The sequence below is a fragment of the Fopius arisanus genome, unplaced genomic scaffold (genome assembly GCF_000806365.1).
Source record: "Fopius arisanus strain USDA-PBARC FA_bdor unplaced genomic scaffold, ASM80636v1 scaffold00064, whole genome shotgun sequence".
NCBI classification, from domain to species: domain Eukaryota; kingdom Metazoa; phylum Arthropoda; class Insecta; order Hymenoptera; family Braconidae; genus Fopius; species Fopius arisanus.
In genome coordinates, this window is record NW_011887803.1 from 196,545 (window position 1) to 197,992 (window position 1,448).

Consider the following 1,448-nt stretch of genomic DNA (forward strand, 5'->3'; position numbering starts at 1 on the left):
AGGAGTTATTGCCGATATCTTCTCATGTTTTTTACAAATTTCCGAGGAACGGTTGATAAAATTGACGGTTAAAAAATATACAGTCTTCATTTTTATTGTTATTCAAATTTAAAAAAATGTGACAATAGGAATTTTCGAGTGAAACTGCATTTTTTGATTAGAAAATAATTATAAATGGGTATTACTTGGAGGCATATCTGGGGAAAATTTCAGATCGATCGATTACGATTTTTTCGAGAGATGAGGATTTCCCTGAAAATGGTTTTTTGAATATTTAAATAATTATCTGTCCTTTTTCAGCTGGAAAGACCACAAATGTCCATTCCGCTCGAATTCAAAAACGAAATTGAATGTTTTACCGACATTGTCATTATGGGGCACTCAAAAACGTCTGGAAGGAGATCAGTGTCTTAACGTGGATCTCATCGAGATGCTCCTTACTGATGATGACTAGAAGAAAATAAAATGATTTGTAATATTTATCGCATACATTTCCATTTTATACTCTCCAAATTAAATTGGAACTCCTCTGGGATTAATAAATAAAATATTTCAATCAAAACATTTTTTATCTTCCACAATATAGAATATTTATTCCCTACAATTTTGTAATAATTCAATATTTACAACATAATTAATCGAAATCAATTATTGATAGTTGCACTGCAATCATCAATGATTTAACATAATGGAATGACATGCGAACGCATTTGAAATAAAAATTCATCGGCATTTAAATTCATTATTACATTTCATCCTTCACCTGGAAATCTGTTTGAAGAACGAATACAACTGCTGGTTTCTTATATTTAAATTCAAATTTAAATTCAATTATTTCAATTAACATTCAATTCGCCTTCTTCATGAAATTTAGAATTTTCATTCTCAAATTCTCTGAAACAATTGTATCTTTTAAGACAAACAATGACATGGGATAGACACGACAATTTCGAGCGTAAGAAATTTTTGAAAATGTTTTTTTAAATTTCTTCCGTAGAAAAAAATTCCTAGATATCCTGAAACGCGAGTTCCTGGAGTCCCTCTGTGGGCTCCGCCAGTCTGACATTGTAGTGAATCTTCTTGTTCCTCAAGAGGCTGTAGGAATTATCAAAGACAACGGAATAGGTGCCAGGCTCCTCGCAGGTCAGGACACCGACCTCATCCAGTTGATGAGCCGCAACTCTGCGCACTGGAATGAGCTCCACCTTTTCACCACCCGTTCCCCTCCTCAGGACTCCAAATCTGATGTCATGGTTCTCGGATCTGAATTCCCAACTGAGAATCGATCCCAGTTTCTCCGGTACAAAATCAATTTTCATCTTGTCCCCTTTCTTCACGATCACCGTTGTGAAGTCCTCGTTCGACTGATCGAAATTCTTCTTGTACATCTCCTTAGGCACTTTTCCACCCTGACAGATCTTCGATCGAAATCGGGGATTCCCGTCGGG

At 35.4% G+C, this 1,448-nt stretch overlaps 2 protein-coding genes across 2 annotated transcripts in view; one reads left to right on the top strand and one right to left on the bottom strand.

The window, feature by feature from the left end:
* Positions 1–478, top strand: part of cl (thioredoxin domain-containing protein 17 clot) — a 1,158-nt gene extending 680 nt beyond the window's left edge. Inside the window, exon 3 of the mRNA XM_011308984.1 lies at positions 301–478. Coding sequence (XP_011307286.1) covers positions 301–454 — 154 coding nt within the window. The 3' untranslated portion in view covers positions 455–478. The remainder of the gene's footprint in view (positions 1–300) is intronic.
* A 102-nt stretch (positions 479–580) lies between these two features.
* LOC105269112 (SEC14-like protein 2) overlaps positions 581–1,448 on the bottom strand; it is a 14,232-nt gene continuing 13,364 nt past the window's right edge. Inside the window, exon 5 of the mRNA XM_011309118.1 lies at positions 581–1,447. Within this exon, the coding sequence (XP_011307420.1) occupies positions 1,008–1,447 (440 nt within the window). The 3' untranslated portion in view covers positions 581–1,007. The remainder of the gene's footprint in view (position 1,448) is intronic.